The 18,773-nt window shown below is 42.1% G+C and overlaps 1 protein-coding gene and 1 long non-coding RNA gene across 2 annotated transcripts; both read left to right on the forward strand.

The window, feature by feature from the left end:
• Positions 1–1,186: 1,186 nt before the first annotated feature.
• On the forward strand, positions 1,187–1,934 carry LOC121854977. Its single transcript, XR_006086674.1, has 2 exons — positions 1,187–1,361; positions 1,558–1,934. It is a non-coding gene; the product is annotated as an uncharacterized LOC121854977 (long non-coding RNA).
• An 11,719-nt stretch (positions 1,935–13,653) lies between these two features.
• Positions 13,654–15,754, forward strand: LOC121854978. Its single transcript, XM_042349795.1, has 2 exons — positions 13,654–13,762; positions 14,081–15,754. Exons 1-2 carry the CDS (start codon positions 13,668–13,670, stop codon positions 14,880–14,882), a joined length of 897 nt encoding a protein of 298 aa, XP_042205729.1. The 5' UTR covers positions 13,654–13,667; the 3' UTR covers positions 14,883–15,754.
• Positions 15,755–18,773: the final 3,019 nt, after the last annotated feature.

The following is an 18,773-nucleotide window of genomic DNA, read 5'->3' on the forward strand; positions in this document are numbered from 1 at the left end:
ATATTATAGTCATCCGCAGAGGACAAACAGCACGAGTACGAGTACGAAATCTTTAGTTAAGAGGTGAAACAAAATTATTAGGGGTTGAGGGAAAAGTGGTGAAACTGAAATACAGTAGGAGTAGAAGAATCTTTCTTATTGGTGTTTTATCTTTGTTCTGCTCCCTTGGGTCGTCAGACCTTTGTATTAATATTGCTGTATTTATATAATGCTGCTTATTATTATTATTTTTATTATTGTTGGAGTTAGTGAGCCCGCCCAGGTCCTTGTGTAGCTGGGAGGGTAGTCACATTTCTTTTTGGGCTAAGATGTTAGTTCAATGTTAAATGTTAATTGTTAAATATTAGTTATGTTAGTCTAAAGGTACACTGTATGGAGAGGCCTGCCAGGTTCTTAATACCACTTACCACCAGTGCCGGATTTATTAGACCTGTGGAGGCCCCCCTCATTATAACTACCCCAAGAGGGTGGGGTGGCGAGTGAAGCGAACCTAATCATCTGGGAGTTCCGCAATTCTAAATATCATATTATTAGCACCACAGCATTCATTAAAAATAGACGGTTCATAGGAAAACCACCCAGTCGTCAATTTCAACGAGTAGCTAGCCTAATTTCTATCACGTGATAAACATGAATTTTAAAGATTGAAAATAAAATAAACCAAATCAATACAATATTATAATATGTGGAGGCCCCTGGCCAACTGCCCACTTTGCCCACTCTTCAATCCGGCCCTGCTCACAACTCTACTCTACTTTCTTGTAACGTGTACGTTTTCTTCTCCATTGTTGTAACATATGTCTGTCTTTTGTTAATTTTACTGTTTCTGCTCTATGGTCAATTTCAAGTAAAGGTTAATATTAACTCGGTGCTTTGTTCTTCATTGTTTTTCTCTCTCTGTGATCTTATTTTATTCCTCATATTAACTTCTTTAGGCTATTCTATTTAAGTTTAAGACTTTTTTAATATTACAATAGTACTATTTTGATGTATATGTCTCTTAACAATGTCTCAGACTTAAACTGAGGCCAATATTGCTGTTGTAATATATTCACAATTTCTATCCAAGATAAGTAAAGCACTGAATACGATTTCATAATATTTTCCTTTCACGTTTTACACTACTTTCGTGTCACAATAAAGTTTAAATCGTTTACTCGTCATCAAACAACCAAACGGCGTTTCCCTCCGGCATGGTGTCACTTTGACGTCATAACAAGGCAATGTTCCCATTGGCTACAATTTAACCTAAAACAGCTTGTGATTGGTCAGGGAGTGTGGGCCGCCTGTATATAAAGCCTGGTAGACGGACGTCAACACAGAACACTGGCACGCGACGACGCTACAACATCTTCTGTACTGTAAGTGTATCTTCAAATATTTAAATTGTAAATTATTTGTTGGCGATTGGGAAGCTATTGTTTAAAATTTCACTTGACAAAAAAAAAAGGGAAATTTTATTAGTCTTGATATTACCTAAACTAAACTTTTTAAATAAGTTTCGCGTTAAACCATTCCGCCAGGCTTACATAACATTAATCTTCTTGCTATTTCTAGAACACGCTCATCAAACGACCATGAACCCTATACGAGTTGACCGAGGTAGCTGCAGTGTCACCACAAGAACAATTCGGAGCGTCTACAAAATTTACCTGTTGCTGGAGAACTCGATCGCAACAATTCCTTTCCTACTCCAGTTCTACCGCGGTTAGTGGATCCTTCCCACAGCATTACAGTGAGTTTCCTAGTGTTAAACTACAAGAAATTTGTCTCCAAAAAAACTGCTTTCCAGTATCTTTGTTATTTCTTCTACCCCATTTGTGGGTCATGAGCTGTATTGCATTACATTCTGTGCAAGTAAAGTCAAACTTGTACATATTGAATATCCAGTATATGTAACCAATAAAGTTTTTCTATTTATGGAATAATCCAAATCCTTGCTTTTACTAAATCAAAACCCAGAGTATAATAAAATCTCGACTACGTCTGCTGTTTGAAAGTTTGCCCATAAATAGTTCTCAAATACTCTACTTAATGGTGTTAAACGCTTCGGGAAATACAGCTCTACTCCTCTTAAATTAGTATTACTTTTTCACAACATAACCCAATAGACAAATGATGACATTAATGTGTGGGTTTTTACTTTCCAATCGTTCAAAGTACACATTCTCGTACTAAAGTACGATCATCACTGTGGCCCTGTACTAAATTCGATATGAAACTAATCTTACTGACCAAATACTAAATATAGACCCAAGTCTTTCAATATTCAGTCGAAATCAAGGTAAAATTAGAGGTCTGGTCATGTAGTCTGTAGTTTGGACAATTCTAAAACGCTTCTTCAATTGGATTTCCGCCGCAATGTATATTAGAGTATTTTCATCTCAAAAGACTGCCTTTTACTTGTTCAACATGGGAAAGGCTTTGAAATTGAGAAAAATGGCATTGAAAAAGCAAAGTGGGTTAAAGATGTAATAACGACGGTTGTGCATGTCAGAGATAAGAGAACCGTCAACAAGGATATTTAGAGCAAGGTATAGTTAAGTGGGAAGTACAGAAGGAGAATAAAAGCGGAGGGTGGTTTGTGAGTTAACGTGTAGCTATACCTTCTTTAACGAGTCACCCGTCTGAGACGTCCGATTTCTCAGGACGTCTGAGTCCTCCGTTTTCTTTCCATCTTAGAGTGCACCCGAGACTTCCTTGTTCCTAAAGCCCCGTCCACACGATCGAGCAGTGCCCGGCGGGCTTTGACCCTTTACCGGGCAAAGCTTGTGTGTTGTACACACGGGGGTGATTGGCGTCAGTCATAGTCGGGCGCTAGTAAGTGGTCTGCAGTGGCGGATACGCTACGATCGCACGAATAATCGCCCGACAGTGAAAAGCAAAGATCATATCGTTGTGTACTATAATAATTGCTGCTATGTGCAAATGCAGAAAAAGGGGATGGTGGTTAGGTCGGAAAAAAGTATTGAAGTCATGCCACGATTTTACGTGAACGGCAAGATGGACACGAGCGAGACATGACAAAGGACTCTAACACCTTTTACAAATTTCGAGCGAAAGTGGAACCATATATAAAAAAAACCAGGATACCAATATGAGGGAAAGTATATCTCTAGAGGCAACGCTTGTATATCTTTCAACTGGTATGCACCTACACGTCACGAGGATATCGAAACAAAGTTTGTCTCGCATAATACCTGCTATGAAGTACTCGAGGAAGATTACTTGCAGGTGAGATTTGTAATCCATAAAAATGGATTGAGTTATGATATGCATAAACAGGAAGCTATGGGACGAGAACGAAGAACACACACGAATGTCCTCATTACATAAACAATCTCCTCTCACGCCAATATTGTACATTGCATAAGCTTATTTGGTTATACACTGAGCGGGGAACACGTACGTATAACATTTGTAATACTTATATACCACCAGGCAGGCTGACCATGATTTCGCTCAACGACGGGCCTTTAATATAACGACACAGAATTGGAAATTGCAACAGTGGTGGTATATGTTAAGGCAACTTAGATATCTGATTATAGTTGGAACATCCATTAAGTGATGGTGAAAGCTTCAACTGTCTTTGTTGTTAGTAAAACTACACGAGTGGCTTGTCCTTGGGGATAGCCAGATGTTTCCAAGTACTACTGAAATTAGATCATTTGGATGCCCGAACGTCAAATCGAATTTACCAACCGTATTGAAACACTTTTCTCACACACTGTACCGCCAACTCTGACCTGCACACACTACCCATGGGCAGCCAGCCTCTTTGTGGGGTGGCGAGTGAAACGAGCCTAAACATCTGGGAGTTCCGGGGGAGCTGTAAGCCCCCCCGGGAAAATATTGAAATTTGAACACTTCTTTGCAGAATTTGGAAGCCATATGCAGTTATATTGAGGAAATTAAAACATTGAGACATTTTTCATTAACTGTATATTTATTGATAGTGTACAAATTCCCAACACACACAAAAGTGAGACATGACTGGAGTCATTCGTGTGGTTTCAAGTCGACCAGCCCTGATATGTAGAGAGGCCCTGCTCACGAAAGAGGAACTTAAAAGTAGCCAAAGCTGACATTTTTTTAAACCAAAAGGAGATTCAGAGCCCAGTGACAGTAAACTCCCAGAGGATGACACAGTAGAGGTTCACTTTAGTGATTCGGATGACGAAACGAGGTCAGCTGAGATTAAGTAAATCGCCACCTACAGCAATGCAAGTACCGTAGTGGATACTCTCCTACAAACTGACGAGCCTAGCCGCATTCCAATGAGACGGGATTCGGCGACTTTCTCACGGGGGTGGGGGGGGGTCGCCACCTGCGACGCTGGCATCCGGGTTTACTTCCGGTAGCCGAGTGTATGACCTCTCGGTCTCGCCGTTGAAATTCATTCTACCCTACGTTCCTGAACACGCCGCGTCTCGTCTCCTCTTCCAAGCACCAACTTCCCACCACCAGACTCTTTTGTATATAATATATTTTATAGAAGAAAACCACCATTAAGAGTTTCCTTTCTCCAACCTGTGACTGAAGCTTCGTCCGATTCATCTCAGTTGAATTATAAGAAACATTCTATGGAACCGGTGTCGAGTGATCCGGCTGACAGTTGATGATAAACCGATTGACTATTTACTAAATCATTCTCTTGATCTAAATTGTGAACAAGGTCACTTCTCAACAAGTGAAAAGGAAAGAGTTCGGTATGTGCCCAAATCCTTGTGTATTCTCCAAAAACTGGAGATGTATTTTGCGTTCAATGCGTTTAGCGACTGGAAAAACTGCCGGCGTACAGTTGCCGAACGTGAAAGTGGCAGAGAGCATCAAATTTCAGTTGGGGTGTGAGGGCAATTACAGCAAGGCGAATTCATTCCACTTTGGCTTTGCAACTACAATTGGAGAGAAAATAATGCAAAGAACGTCTATTGCGCATAGTTGAAACACTACAAATTTTAACATCGAGAGGTCTTCCTCTCAGAGGTAGTGATGAAAGAATAGGCTCTAGCAACAATGGGAATTACCTTGCAACTCCTGGCCAAATTGGACACTTTTCTTGCACAGCATCTGGTGCTGTGCAAACACTTCATATCTCTCAAAAACGATTTGTGACCAAATGGTCAATCAATTATCATAAGTGAAGTGAAACGAGACAAATATTAGTCAGTTAGTGTAGATTCCACACCGGATGTTAGTCATACTGACCAACTTACATTCATAGTTGAGCGATTTTTATAACTTCATAGACATATACATGACCATGGTGCACAGAGCATAGCCTCAACTATTGTACAGTTAATTACAGAAGTTCGTCTTGAGGGCAGAGTTATGACAATGCTGCCACTATGTCAGCCATTTACACTGCCAGAATAAAGGCTGGCATATTACGTCCCTTGTGCAGGTCACTCCTTGAACCTTGTAGGAACATCAGTTGCCTTGGGTCTCTTTCAAATTCCGGATTTTTGCAAACCTTATACAACTACTTCTCAACCTCCACATATAGTTGGGATCATCAGCTGCACTACCGGCTGAAGGGATTGTAGCGAAATCCCTTTCAGAAACTGGCTGCAGTGTTTTTACATTACCTTGAGATAAAGTCAGCACTGGAGAACAAAATATGTTCCGACAGTAGCTTCAAGGTCAAGGCCTCATAAGACGAATGGAAGCATTTGAAACACCACTTCTTGCTGTAAAATAGTATCAAATCTTAACAAGGTTTAATGCAACCAGCTTATCACTTCAAAAAGTTCACACCCACCTTCTGTCAGTTGTGAAACTGTATGAGAGCTTGATCATCTTCGTCTCAGAAATGAGACGGGGTCAGTTGGATGAAATAGAAGATCAGGCTAGGGCTTTTGCCGAGCCTGTCTACAACGACAACAAAAAAGAGAAAACATTTCTTGGATGAATCAGTTGGCACTGAAACTCAACTTGATCCAAGGTGGACAATTTCTACACCATATTACGAATGAATAGAAATAAAGAAGCGGTTTACCTTAACGGAGTATGACACCATTGGCTGTCAGTACCTATTCCAGTGACCTGGAAGCATCTGTTCTAGAGGAGTTTTTGCAATTTAAAGACATTTTCTCTTCTGAATCTGACAAGTCAGTGACAACCCTTTCCGGATGGTATGTTGACAACTGCCTTTCCAAACATTAGTAGTAGTAGTAGTAGTATCTTCGGGGACACCACAGGTGAGTGACTGAAAGGTGGAGACGGCCCCTCGGAAACACGTGGGCTCGGCGTCGGTCGCCGAGACAGTCTCAAAGCCGTGGTTTAACACCAGAAGCAGTTTTTCTATTTCATTCATTTTATCCACAAATGTTTGGATGATCGTAATAAAAATGATACAACTTTTTCTTTAATTTTAAGATTTTTTTTCTCTATCTACGATCATAAATCACCCATAGCGGGCAGGGCACGAAACATGAAGGAAATTACGGGGTAAAACAACGAAACTCTGATCGTGTGGCAGTAATAAACCATCTCCAAGTGCTTTGTAGGTGAAGAAATAAATTATTTACCATAAATGTTCGGCCAATATTTCTTTCGTGACGTTGCACGTTCGCGTCTCGTCGTAAACCGTAAATTTGTGATTTCGGTCTCCGTATACATTAAAAGCAAACGACGGAGGCTCTCGGCGGGGGGAATATTACGGGACATAATAAAAGAAAAAAGCTGGCCGGAGACAATCTTTTATTCTCACTTTGGTAACACAAATTGAAAAGTTTTATTCACAACATATTTAATTTAGAGTTGACAATAAATATCTTGTGTTGAAGACTTAATATGATATGTACAGATCCTATCTATCATCCATAGTCTGGCAACAAATTGCTCAACATCGCGCCGTTACATTTTCTGACGACGGAGATGAAATATGCAAGACGTAACAACTCTTGGCTTAGATAAACAATGTCTCATAAATGAGATACAGGTATATCTAAAAATGAATGGCGCCAAATAACGACGATTTGGCACCGACCGTTACACTAATGACATGCACTATACATCACTTGACAAAACAAACATTGTCACATCATGTGACATTAAATATGTACAGTACAGTTTACAAAAGTTCATTTACTGTATATGCCAAAGATGGCACTATGGTGTGGTGCAGTTTGGAGCAATAATTTAAATCAACCATTTCTGTTCCTATAGTACATTAATATTTGGAGGAGGGAGTTGAAATATAGGTTCCACTTCAAAAATCCAAAATGTTTCAGATAACTGAACTTGTTGGCTAACTCAAGGTCATTATTAAAAACCCTAATATTTCATTAAGCACCAAATAAAATACTACATATATGACAACTATAAACTAATATATAATACTGCATGTACAAGTATAACAAACACACTAAACTAAGGAACTCAAAATATAATGTTAATAATAATACAGGCCGTCCGCAACTTACAACAGGGATAAGTTCCTGGACCCATACTTTAGGTTACATAACATAAAGTGCTGTTAAACAATGATGAAAATAATGACAGTTTAATTACAACTTTTTGAGGTGAATGTATTGGGATCCCGTTCGTAAGTGCGGGTGACGGCGAGTCGGAGGGTGTAACTCAGTGACCGACTACGAGAAAATGCCCCGGTGATGATATCTTAGCTTAGTGTGCTGAAACGCCATCATCTGGCAGCGCGGTAAATTTTTATAATCAATGCGATCACTTTTGGATGTTCACAGTTTGGGGATAAATGATGTTTGGATTTTTTTAAGTGCAACCTGTATATAACATTACTGTACAGTATATATTTCTGAGCAAGTACAACTCGTGAGGAGCCACAAACGTACTCTTGATGTATGCAAAACCTAATTTTAGATTACAGCATCCCTATATATACAGTATATCCGAAACAAAAATTGAGAATGCCAAAACAAATTACAATGTTATGAAATACATAGTGGATACTTGTTTAGTACAACTCACTAGCAGCAACAATATTGAAATAAAATATATACTGCACTGCGTAATTCCCTATCATTGCTAAGTGTTGCTTCAATGTGACCTCCAAAGTGTAAATAGTACACAGCCACATTCCATCGACAAAAACATGAGCACATTAGAGAGTAAATCACCGCACAGAGCCAGGTCAGCAGAGCTTGACACAGTGATGGAGGCGTGATTAATCAAGGAGTGCCTATTTCTGCTCCTACTGTGAGAAAAACCCAGACAGTTTAACCAGATTTTGGAAATAAAAGTAGATTACAAAATGTGTAATGCAGATTTAGCGGTGACAAAATCATACCTAAAAGCTTGTACTGTGCTGTACCTCATAATAAAACACTCAATATTTTCATTTATATGTACACCTTTACATTTATCCCCCACAAATACCCTTTTAAAGCAAATTGACAACTTTTTAAGTGGTATCATGATTCTTACTAATTAAACATTCATCCACTTGAAATGGTAGGGCTAATTATATTGAAGATATTCTTAATATAAATCATTGTACCTCTGACGATACTCTGGAGAAGAGACCGGATGGCAAGAGCAAACTTCAACTCTCCGGATGACATCTCGGAGATGGTCGGAAGGAGCTGATCGTAAAGACGAACTCCTTCTGTTGACTCGGATAATATGCGAAACACCTGGAATAAGAAATTTTTTTTAAAAATAAGCATAATATATTTGTACATGTTCTAGGTATTCGGTTCTAACTACAGGGGCGAACAGAAACACTCGTAGAATTCTATTTTGCTGGTTGGTGTAGGTAGGTCACCACGAGGTCAGGTCTTATATAGCGGAGATAAGCGTGGCTTAATAGTTGACCTCCGTCGTCTAAGGCGGCGCTGGTTGACCTAGACCACGACGCATACGCTGGGGAATTCGCGGGGTCGGCTACTCTGCGACAAACAGCGTTTGTAGGGGAGGAATCCACTACGATACTCCCCCCTTCCCTCCAGGAGACTTGTTGTCTGCAGGGTTGCATGGCACATGCGAGGCAAAACGGCGGTGCATGCCACATGCGAGACATAACGGCGAGGGCGTGAAAGACCCGGCCGCTAGGGGAGACAACTGTCTCGAGTCTAGACACACGAGATCTGTGGGAGAAAAAGGGTGTGTGGGGGCGATGAATGTTGTGCTTCTGTCGCTGCAGGGGCAGCGTCCTCATGATCACTGGGTCAGGGGCGACGTCAGGAGGAGGGTCTATAATAGGAGCAGGGTCTACAACAGCAGGTGGGAGTGCCGGAGGGAAAAAAACAACGGTGTGTGGGGGCGACGAATGCTGTGCTTCCCTCTCGGCAGGTACAGAGTCCTCAGATGCGCCTGCTGGGGTCGATAGGACGTGGTGCTTGGGGCAGGAAGAGGAGCTGGTGTCTGCTTAGAGTAGCAGAGCTGCTCTAGGGTGTCTAACCTGAGGTGTAGAGACAGTACCTGTAGAGCCGATGAGAGCTGCCTCTGTGTGGATAAGCCAGTCTTCCATGTTGCTTGAAGACTGGGAGAGTGATCGGTTTCTCCTCCATCCTGTGTGAGTGCGAATCTCCGGGGTCACCATTTGTGGGGTTATGAGATATTGGTTGGAGAAAGGAAACTCACAATGTGCTCTCTGTATACATATTGTATTGGATGTACAGAGCAGCTTGGTGCTGGGAAGTGGCAGGTTGGTTACAAGCGTGATGTAGAGAGATCTGGTTGGTGAGGGTGCTCAGAGGAGGACCAGCTTGTGGCTCGCCATGCTCGCCGACGGAAGCGAGGGCCGCCAGGCAGGAGCGGAGGAGGTGGTGTAGGTAGAAAGAGGTAGGTCACCACGAGATTAGGTCTTATATAGCGGAGGTAGCCCACTACAATACAACAAGACGGCACTCCCTACTCTATCAACAACCGAGCCCTCAGGCGACATGTAGCAGCTTCCATATGTCGCCAGGCACATTATCTAAGCGTGTGGGACATAACAAATGCATTGCCACATGCTGCTGGCTAGGCTAAATAAGTAGTATATATATAAATGGAATACATAATATACATACATAATACACATATAACCCCCCCCCCCCTCTATACGCTCATAGCAAAGTCTTGAGCGGACCTTTTCTTTTGGATCCGTTCTGAGCGTCGAGGGACTTGATCACTGGGGAGGACACAGGACTCAACACTGGTGACGGGGTCAGCAGAAGGCGTTGTTACGGGGCGGAGAAAACGGCGGTTACCTCCACCACACGCGACCACTGGGTAACAGCACCTGGTAGTCCCGTGATCTACCGAGACCCATGACTACGCCCACTTTGTCCTAACGTAGGGAGATAAGGTCCTGAACACGGACTTGGGTGCCGACACTCAACTTGGGGAGAGAACGGGCGTGGTAGTATTAGCGGGCGACGACGTCACGAACTCGTTCGGCGGCCGCAATCCTCTGTCTTAACCTGCCACTCCTTGGAGAAGGACTGAGCGTGAGCAGGGATACAAGACCTGGGCAGGGGAGCATCCGGTGTAGCTGGGTTGTTGCGGAGTTCGAAGAGACCCCGGTCGAAGGCCTCGCAGTTGAGGATATTCCCAGAAGTGGCCACTTTGAGGATGAGGTGCTTCAGGGATTTGACAACAGCCTCGGCGTGGCCGTTGGACTGCGGGTAATGGGACGGTGACAACACCTGCCGGACTCCCCGTCGCTCGATGAACGCAGCAAAGTCCCGGCTTGTGAACTGCAGCCCTCCGTCGGTGGAGGTGGGGGAGAGGAGGTGGGAGAGTGCAAGTAGGGGAGTGCAGGTGAGGGAGTGGAGGTGGGAGGAGTGCAAGTACGGGAGTGGAGGTGGGGAGAGTGGAGGTGGGGGAGTGGAGGAGGGCGAGTGGAGGTGGGAGGAGTGCAAGTAGGGAAGTGGAGGTGGGGGAGTGGAGGTGGGGTAGTGGAGGTAGGGGAGTGGAGGTGGGGGAGTGGAGGTGGGGGGAGTGGAGGTGGGGGGGAGTGGAGGTGGGGGAGAGTGGAGGTGGAGGGGAGTGGAGGTGGAGGGGAGTGGAGGTGGGGGGAGTAGAGGTGGGGGGGAGTGGAGGTGGGGAAGTACAGGTGGAGGTGGGGAAGTACAGGTGGAGGGGAGGGACCAAACGGGGTCACGGTACTTCGGACGGGAAGCACCTAATACTCGAAAAGCGTTACGAGGGACAGACCATCTACGTGTCGCATACACTCCCGGGTCCTTCTCGTACGGTATTTTGGTCTCCGTTAATGACGTTTCTTCGTCCGGTTGGGACACGTGACCTAGGTGCATCCTCCTACATTTAGTATTCACTTTTATCTTAAGAGCCATTCTTTTGACCTCTCCTGAACCTGACAGTCTGTTTGAGTCCCAATTTCCCTAAAGAACTTAAGTGTTGTCCCAAAATACTGGTACAGAGAAGTTAATATCGTATTGTCCCGGAGTACGATGATAACCACATAGTCATCCCATAATGCTTATTGTCATGATGAAGGTTGTACGACATGGTTGAGAAAATATCACTTATTAAATCAGAAAATATTTGACATCTTCAGGGTTGATTTCATACTGAAGCAAACATAACTAAGGAATAAAGATGCTTTCATTATAGTACAGTAAACTCCCTCTAGCCCGGACTCGCTTAATCTAGATCCTCTTGAAAACCGGCCTGGGGTCCAGCACCGGACACAAGTATCCCCGACCAAAATCCAGATAGCACGGGGGAAAGTTGATGTAATCGGGGGTTCCAACTGTGGTGGCACAGAAGGGTAACCATGTCATTAGCAGTGACAACTGAAAAATCACACTTCTCATCCACTTAAATAACAAACAACAATTCATCTATGACAATACTCATTGCAGAATCAGTAGCTGTGACGTGTAATATTTTGTTATTTGATCACTAACATAAAATATGATATACAAACAATTCACTTACTGGAGTTGTCTATTTACTGGAATTTGCATCTAAAAATTAAATTATTTACCTATTATACAGTACAGTACAGCATTGATTACTGTCAAAATAACAATATTTTGAAGTTGCACTGAATTCACATAAAATTTCCGACTTTTTCCAGCCTCCGTTAAAATTGTTTGCCATTTCCAGACCAGTAGACACCCTCATCATCCAACTGAGTACAATTTAATCAATGCATCACAACATGATTTCATGGATAGAATATTCTGCTGACAAACTTAAGTCATTTTCATTGAATTTTTAACAGACCACATGGACCAAGGTCTACCAGTGGATGTGTTGTACGGTCAGTCAAAAGGAACGAGTTTCTGACTCGACTGTCTCTCGTTTGATGCGGGTGTGCGGTTTCATTTTATTTGGGGTTCAACAAACTTTTTGACCATGGATGTATGTGGATTTCTCTAGGGCACTTGATAAAGTCTCACATCCACTACAAGCTGGCCAAGTTCTCATGTTGAACAAATATAAGGAAATACTACTTTACACAGACTGGTAGACCTATGGAACAGTCTGCCAGCACAAGCTGTGGAATCAAGAACAGTACTGGACTACAAAAGAAACCTTGACAAAATTATCAAGAACAATGCAGAGATCTTACATAACCCACTGGTCTCCATCCCTTGGCATAGCCACCTCTATTGGGTGGCCATTAGATAAAAACAGTCTCAAAGGAATACACGTGTAAAAAAACACAAGTGTTACCGCCACAGTAAGATAAACTAGAAGAGACAGAAAGAGGGATGATAAACTAGGCGGGAGAGAACGGATATAGTGTTGACGACGAATTAGCCGAGGTGCTTCAATACGAAACGGATGGCCCTCGAGGGTAGTCCACCGATTTCTACGGGACAGACGACACGTCGGTTCGGACCACTAGACCCTAAGACGTGAGCGATCGTGAAGTATTAGAATCTGCCAAGAAACTCTAAATAACTTTAATAAGTATATTTATGTACTGTAATTTGATCTGATGTATCAACAGTTATAAAACGCGAGTTATATTTAAGATGTTAACAGGCTATGTACTGTACATAGGTTGTATTATTCATACTATGTATCCCGAGATAACAGCATTTGTTATATGAGAATTGTTCTTTGACCGATTAAGTGGTCTCCCAAATACAGGAACTACAGGAAAGTCTGGATAAGGTTCCAAGATCATTGGTCTCCCAAGAAGATAAATAACTGGATGACATGACAACCCAGCAGCCACACGTAGCGTCAACAAGCAGTAGTGATGATAAGCCTGAAGAGCCAAGTGAAAAGATACTGTGGTTAAAGTGTTTTTTATTTATTTGTGGTGTGGTAGTAACGGGTTGTGTTATATACTAATTGTGGGATAAGATCTGATGATCGATTGCGATAATTACACCCCTGGGGAAGCAACAATTAAGTCTGGGATTAGCACAAGTAAAGAAATAAGCCCTGGCTTCTCTTGCCTTACACATCCAAAGTGCATTTCTACACCCAAGTCTAAACAATAATGTGTACTGAACAACTTCCCTTGTTCATGCTCATCTTTCCCTCTTCTGTTGTTCTGTCAGTGAATATATTACTTTCATTGATCTCTCACTTAAAATATTATTCCCTCACCTGACACAACCTCTCCCGGATATCTGAAGAAAAAAATATCTCTGCCTTTCGGTAGTGTGCATACAAGACCGATGCATATAATTCACAATTCAACACACATACAGATTGATATTCTGAATTATGTGACACAATCGTCTTCAACAGCATGGAAATCCTTCATGAGTCAAGCGTGTACAAGGATTCCAGGCAGCCTACAAGACCTAAAGACTCTGGTTGTGAGGCATCCTCTTGGTCGTCTGGTTTCAGCTTACAAGTAAGTTGGTGAAACCTTGGTAATAAGAGTTAGCTTGTCTGTACAGCCTAAGAATAAGTTTCATCCAATCAGAGTGTTGTTTACTTGTACGCTTCACCATTGTCTACTCATGACTCACGAAAATATTTTGAGTTCATACTTATAGTTTTCTCAGTTGATATGGTATAAAAGTTTCATTATCGGTAACTATCATCATTAAGATTCAAATGTGATGGCTCTCTTGATTTTTAATTGTTGATGACTTAGTGTATTTACTAACCTAGAATACGCTCTTCATAAATATATAATAACTTCAACAACATTGTTCTTTCATTATAGAGACAAGTACCTAAATGGGTCTCCACTTAATACCTACGACAAGGACTACAGGAAAGTAACGGCAAGTCATCAGACGTGGAATGATAGATGGCAGGAATACTGGCTTCCAGCTCTCATACACAAAGGATCCGTCGCACCTTCCCCTCAGTACCTCACAACACTAAAAAAGGTTTCGCAGGCATATGGCTTTCTGACAGGGAAGCGTTTTGGGACGTTTAGCCGCCATCGTCTTAATGAAACCAAGAAAGCATCGTCTAACCCCGAGAGAAAGTTTATAACGTTAGCCAAGAAGATGCTGACAGTAGGCAAACACGTTGGTGTCGTTGCTGCTGTCAACATTGGGTACTCCGCGACGGAACAAAGTAAACTAAAGAAGTATTTCAGTAACGCCTCCTTCACTATGGCAGAGTTCCTTGAGCACGTATTATGGACCAGGGACGTGGACCTGTTGGACCATCACTGGACCCCCATTAGCCAACTGTGTGGTCCATGTACAGCTGACTACAAGTACATCGTGCGGCATGAGAACCCCAAGGAAGCGGAGTACCTTCTGGGCCTCCTGCACCTTCAGGAAAACACCATTCCGAGGAAACACAAATCCATCGGAGCATTACATGACCTTCAGTACTTTGAAGACGTCCCCAAAGACTTAATGGCCATAATTATTGATATGTATAAACAAGACTTTGATTTGTTCAGTTATGATAAGGTGAAAAAAAGAACAATTTTAACATCTGTATTGTTAACTTCTCTGACCCACTCACTGCAGTACACAGATAAAAACAACAGGTTAATAAGATGAGAATTAAAACGCCATCTACATACAGTACATAGCGCCGGCACAGTGGTCACCAACCCTCCACAGTTCCTGATAATAGAGACTGTGTTGGCCACTAAGGAGAACCCTTTCTCAGTAAACAACGGGACTTCCTTGAACCTTTTCTGTTAAGTAAATTTCCTTTCGTCATGTATGAATTTCGTGTTTTATCATATTTCTGATATTGACATTAAAAAAATTATTTAGCTAGAAAAATACAGACGCTGTGCAAAGCGGACAATGACAACGTAGACATGACTGAGCCACCATGTTTACTAGTATCATACAGTGTAGTCTTCACTTTAGGTGTATTTAATCTTATGTTTGGTTAGGTTAGGTACTGAGTTCGTGTTTATTGTGTTATGCCATAACTTAGCAACTTTCTTTGATGGAAGCAACTTCCGGGGACGAGATATTTGCCGGTGTCCAAACGACTTTCTCAAACACAGAAAAATCCCTTGTCCTCGGATTTCTTTTTTTCGGTTACCGGGAAAAGTTTCCCAGAGACTAAACAACACAGACAGACACTAGCCCACATCCCAGAATGTTTCTGGGTGCTGGGGAAAGATTTCCGGGAGTCTAAACTACCGGAGTCCGTATAAGCAGTTCTTCTTAAGTTAGAAATTCCATTTCTTTACTAGAATAATCCCGAATTGTTTATCTAAAAGCTTAGTTAAATAAATATAATTAAAAAACTACAAATCTTTGATACGGTGTTACAACGACGACGGGTATTTCCCAGTCACACTGAGCTGTGGGGGTCTCCTGTTACTGAACAGACATGATGCAATGTCAGGTGGAGGTAGGGTGGACGATGAGTGGTCTCAAAATACTGACCTTCTGATGCAATGTCAGGTCACCCACAGTTAGGTCTCATGACCTGACAATGTCTTGAATAAACACAAAAGCTAAGGTGCTCCAGTGTTTCCCACTTACAGTACAGTACTGTATAAGACATCACCAATTCCCAACAAGTGGACAGGGCTTTGAAGTAGATGGAGAATGTGGGGTAAGATACTAAAAATAACAAACCTTTGAAAACCTGACCTAACCTTCCTTAATCTATAGAAAGGTTAAAAATCACTTTCAAGTTCATAGATCCCCTCCCCACCTGAACACGGAAAACTTCAACACATTAAACAACAACAATAATAAGGTGCTGTACGTGCTTTATAGTTTTAGGATTTTTATAGGTTAGGTCAGGTCAGGTCAGGTTTTCAAAGGTTCGTTTATTGTTCTTTTTAGTATTTTACTCCACATTTTCCCTCTTTCAAACCCTTCTCCACTTTGAGCAACTACCGTAATATTATTGGTACTTTTATCGGCTAAAATACTCGAAAAATATAATACTGTACTCACAATACATTGTCAATCCAAATAAGTGATTAACAACATACTGAGCTGTACTATAGAATTTGAATATGAAAATTGCAACTACTGAATTTATATGCTATTTAATATTAATTTTTGATTCACATTACTCTCCAAGATTATGCACAGAATCAACAGGACTGAATTACATTTCCCCAAAGTACTGTATAAAGGAGCCCAATCATCTGTGATCTCGGTTCTGCGATTATTCAGTCCAAGTTTTCTCCAAGCCATCCAAATCTTAATACGTATCAGACATTAAAGATTTCATTATCATCGGCATAGAAAATAGGCAACACCCCGAGCATCTACGGACATCCGGCAGAGATGCAAGACTACTGGTGTAGACTGTAAACACAAGTGGTCCCAAAACTGATGTCTGTGGGACTGCAAAGGGACAGGATCTGCAATGGTTCCACCAATCATCACACACTGAGATCTCTCTAACAAATAGGACTCAACCAGTGAAATATATGACCTCACTTTACCTGGTGACATCACGAGATCTGAGGTTGACAAGTTCCACAACAATTTAAATGAGTTACTTAATACACAAAGGCAGAACATACTATACAAAAAACACGGATAGATAATTATTTAAAGAATATTATTGGACAAAGAACGGCTGAAGTTTGCCTCCGAGATCATTATAAGGAATTGGCCAGTAGGGTTAAGACTGAGATAAGAAAAGCAAAGAACTGAAGGTATCAGGGGAGGCAAAGTCAAACCCAAGAGATTCTTCCAAATGTATCACACGTGACAATATTGGACCAATACAGTCAGATACTGGCAGGCTAACGACAGGGAACCGAGCAATAATCTGAAGATATTTTTCAACAGTTTTCGTCATCGAAACTTTAAACATGATACCCGAGGCACCGACTATATACAGAAATAGTGAAGAAAGTAGATCAAGCAAGATAGGAGTGACTAGTAACTATGTTAGTAAACAAACAGACAAGTTAAACCTAAGAAGTCGGCAGTTCCCGATGAGATATTTGCCAGAGTATTAAAGGAATGTAAGCAAGAACTTAGTACACCCAGTCCTAGCTTAATGTTGCCCCACACAATGCTGTTTCGTTATAACGTTCCTACTCTTTAGATACCCACGATTCCGACCAATTCAGTATAACGTTGTCACCCAACACGGGCTACTTTACATGGCGCGCCACCCTCTCTCACCTCGGTGTGCTACGCTCTCTTGCGGAGCATCACAGCGTCCCCGAGTGTTTTCTCCCCAGTCATTGTTAAGCTTCCACAGCGTACGTGTGTGCTTAAGTACCCTAAAGCTCAGTACTTGGACCATTCATTTTTATGATATATGTTGGGCTCAAAGACCAAAAATGACCACAATGCATTGTGGATGTTTTCAAAAGAACCAGAAATCGAAATTTTGCCTCTTGGGTTTTGCCCAATAAATACAACCTAACCTAACCTAACCTGTAGTAAAAAAAAAAAAAATCTTTATTTTCGGCACATAACTACAGTGCCAGTAGTGATTATCTCCCCCAAAACACATCTCTATAGCGATATCAACGATGGTGAGTATACATAGAGTACAGTTGGGTCTGCATTTACGCGGTCAATTGAACCCGCGGAGGCCCGCGAGAAACGCGTAAATGAAATAATGGAACGTGGGGAATTCATTAAAATAGAGACTGGGCCGACCCCCAAACTCCACTTTTTGCGACACAATACGTACATTGTAGTAAAACTAGTATCTTAACTTTATGATGGTATGCACACACATAATACAGAAAAGAAATATCAATAATATTAGGTTTTTTAACACTTACGTTAGTAGAAAAGATGGCTGGGCACACGGGCATGGGGGGTTGGTTCCGAGGCAGACGGCAGATTATTGGCCCTCGCCTGTATCACTATCCACCACAGAGGCTTGCAGGGCCTCTTTGTCAAACCCCTCAAAGTCCATATCCTCACTATCACTATCCCTGGCTTGGGCCGACTGTGGTGGGTGAAGAACTCGGTAATGCTTCGATGACTGGACGACCTCGTGCGCACCCTGCCCGCGCCGCTTCCCGCGTGAATGACCAAATTTACCGCGTAATTAAAGAATTTCATTCTGGCAAGGCACCGCGTAAACGACCAAACGCGTAAACCAAACCCGCGTAAATCCAGACTCGACTGTATTTATGTCGTGGTCACATTGACTGTTAGTCTGTTTTAACACTAATGATTCTCATTAAACTCTACGACCACAAAACACGAGTGGGTTAGCCGTCCCCGAGAAGACTAGTGTTTTTCGCCGTCGACGCTTCGACTCGCGATCCCTCCGGTAAGTCCCGCCTTCGAACGCAGTTGTTAATACGTTTTTTCCAATCTCTCCTGACAAGCTCAATCTTGATTAGTCTGTCTAAATCAACTTTAGTAATTCGCCAGACCTTTGTCAACTGAGGGTCATACTTGAATGAGTAACAGTCGAGTTGTTGCACGAGTAGCGATCGCTGGCAACTCGGGGGTATATTACCACGGGGGAGAGGGAGA

This window comes from Homarus americanus, unplaced genomic scaffold (assembly GCF_018991925.1).
Source record: "Homarus americanus isolate GMGI-L3 unplaced genomic scaffold, GMGI_Hamer_2.0 scaffold56867, whole genome shotgun sequence".
Lineage (NCBI taxonomy): Eukaryota > Metazoa > Arthropoda > Malacostraca > Decapoda > Nephropidae > Homarus > Homarus americanus.